The following is a 1,719-nucleotide window of genomic DNA, read 5'->3' on the forward strand; positions in this document are numbered from 1 at the left end:
GGGGAAATGAGGGACTCCTTCCTTCACTTCTTCCTCAAAAAAACCACTCAAACAGGAATCTGATTCTGACACTTTACTACAAATATTATATTATTATTTTTTTATGGGTTTTGAATTTGCCTTTGTTTTTTGGTTGGAATTACATGGGATGGCTGTTTTTTAGTTGGAATTACATGGACAAAAAAAATGTGACAGAAAGCACCCATTTTTATTGATGCTTTCTTTGCTAAACCCCAACCAAGTCTGAGCCAAACTGTCCATAACAACCTTCTTCTTCTTCTTCTTCTTCTTCTTCTTCTTCTTCTTCTTCTTCTAATTCACTTCCACTTCCATCCCAAATTTTTATGTTTACAACCAAACCCATCTCTTCCAATGGATCAAATGGGAAGAATTGTTAAAGATGGATAATTTTGAGAGATTGATGAAGAGAACAAAATTGGAAACAAAGGAATTTGTTGAATGAGAGTGGATTAAGGGAAATTGGAATCCAAAATACAAATTTACAAGTGACCCTTTTCAGGGTTGTTGTCATAGAAGGCAATAGTGCGTAGACTCACCAAAAGCAGCAACATGAGTGTCATGATTGTGAGGCAAGCTTTGTTGGGAAGCTTCAAAATCTGAAGAAACAAGCGGAGGAGGATAAACCAAAGAGCTACTACTTTCAGCTGAACTACTTCCCATCCCATACAAACCCTCCATCCCATTTTCAAATATATTCTGCAATGGATCTCCAAATTCAACAACTCCATGGAACATTCCTGCTGTCGGATCCTCCACTCCAAATTGCATGTACTCTGCTGAGAATTCACCAAGATTTGAACTTTCAAACAGTAATGGATTTTGATGGGGTTGTGAAATGCTATTCTCCATTTGGGTCAATTGAAATGGAGGATCAGAACAACAAAACCTGCCACCCATTTTCATGATCAAATCCCTAAATTCTTGGCTGCTTGTGTTGGGATTTGGAAAATATGGGGTTTGATTGAAATTCATTGAAGAAGCTCCATCAGGATGAATAACATTGAAATTCTTTTCAATATCATCCCTTTTTAGTGTTGTAGTATGAGTATGAGGTTGGTTTAGGGTATGAATTCGTCTAGCCAGAGTTGCTTGTTCACGTTGCTGTTTTCCCAGAAGCTTCTTCTTTAATCTCGTGTTCCAGTAGTTTTTTATGTCGTTATCGGTTCTTCCCGGTAGTTGAGCTGCAATTATGGACCATCTAAACAAAACCCATCTCATAAATTCAGCTCAAATTGATTCATTAATTATGAATTTTCAAGAAAGGTACTAAATTTACCTGCTTCCTATGCTTATGTAGAGACTACAAATGATGTTATCTTCTTCCTCTGAGAACCCTCCATGTTTGATGTTGGGGCGGAGATAATTCAGCCATCTCAATCGGCAACTCTTCCCGCATCGCTTAAGGCCTAAGAATCTCAATTTGGTGAGTTCAAAATTAAGGATATAAAAAAAAAAAAGCATTTTGATGGGGTTGATGTAAATCAAAATTGGTACCTATTTTCTGAGGCAAGGCAATCCAGTTGCCGCCGGTGCCGAATTGCTCAATATAAGCTTTGAGTTTGGCATCTTCCTCAGGCGACCAAGGTCCTTTTTTGACGTTGGCTTTGTCACAACACGGAGCTCTTCCCATGTTCTTTCTCTTTTGAGGTCTGAGCTATTTGTTTGGTAATACCAAGATAATGGTTAGGTTTATATATA

At 37.9% G+C, this 1,719-nt stretch overlaps 1 protein-coding gene across 1 annotated transcript; it reads right to left on the reverse strand.

The window, feature by feature from the left end:
• Positions 1–1,719, reverse strand: LOC111782159 (uncharacterized). The gene is made up of 3 exons (XM_023662967.2): positions 1,516–1,719; positions 1,298–1,427; positions 1–1,219 (listed from the first exon to the last, which is right to left on the reverse strand). The coding sequence occupies exons 1-3, from the start codon at positions 1,649–1,651 to the stop codon at positions 529–531; spliced, it is 957 nt and encodes a 318-aa protein (XP_023518735.2). The 5' UTR covers positions 1,652–1,719; the 3' UTR covers positions 1–528.

The sequence above is a fragment of the Cucurbita pepo genome, chromosome 19 (genome assembly GCF_057944985.1).
Source record: "Cucurbita pepo subsp. pepo isolate OVF chromosome 19, ASM5794498v1, whole genome shotgun sequence".
Taxonomy (NCBI): domain Eukaryota; kingdom Viridiplantae; phylum Streptophyta; class Magnoliopsida; order Cucurbitales; family Cucurbitaceae; genus Cucurbita; species Cucurbita pepo.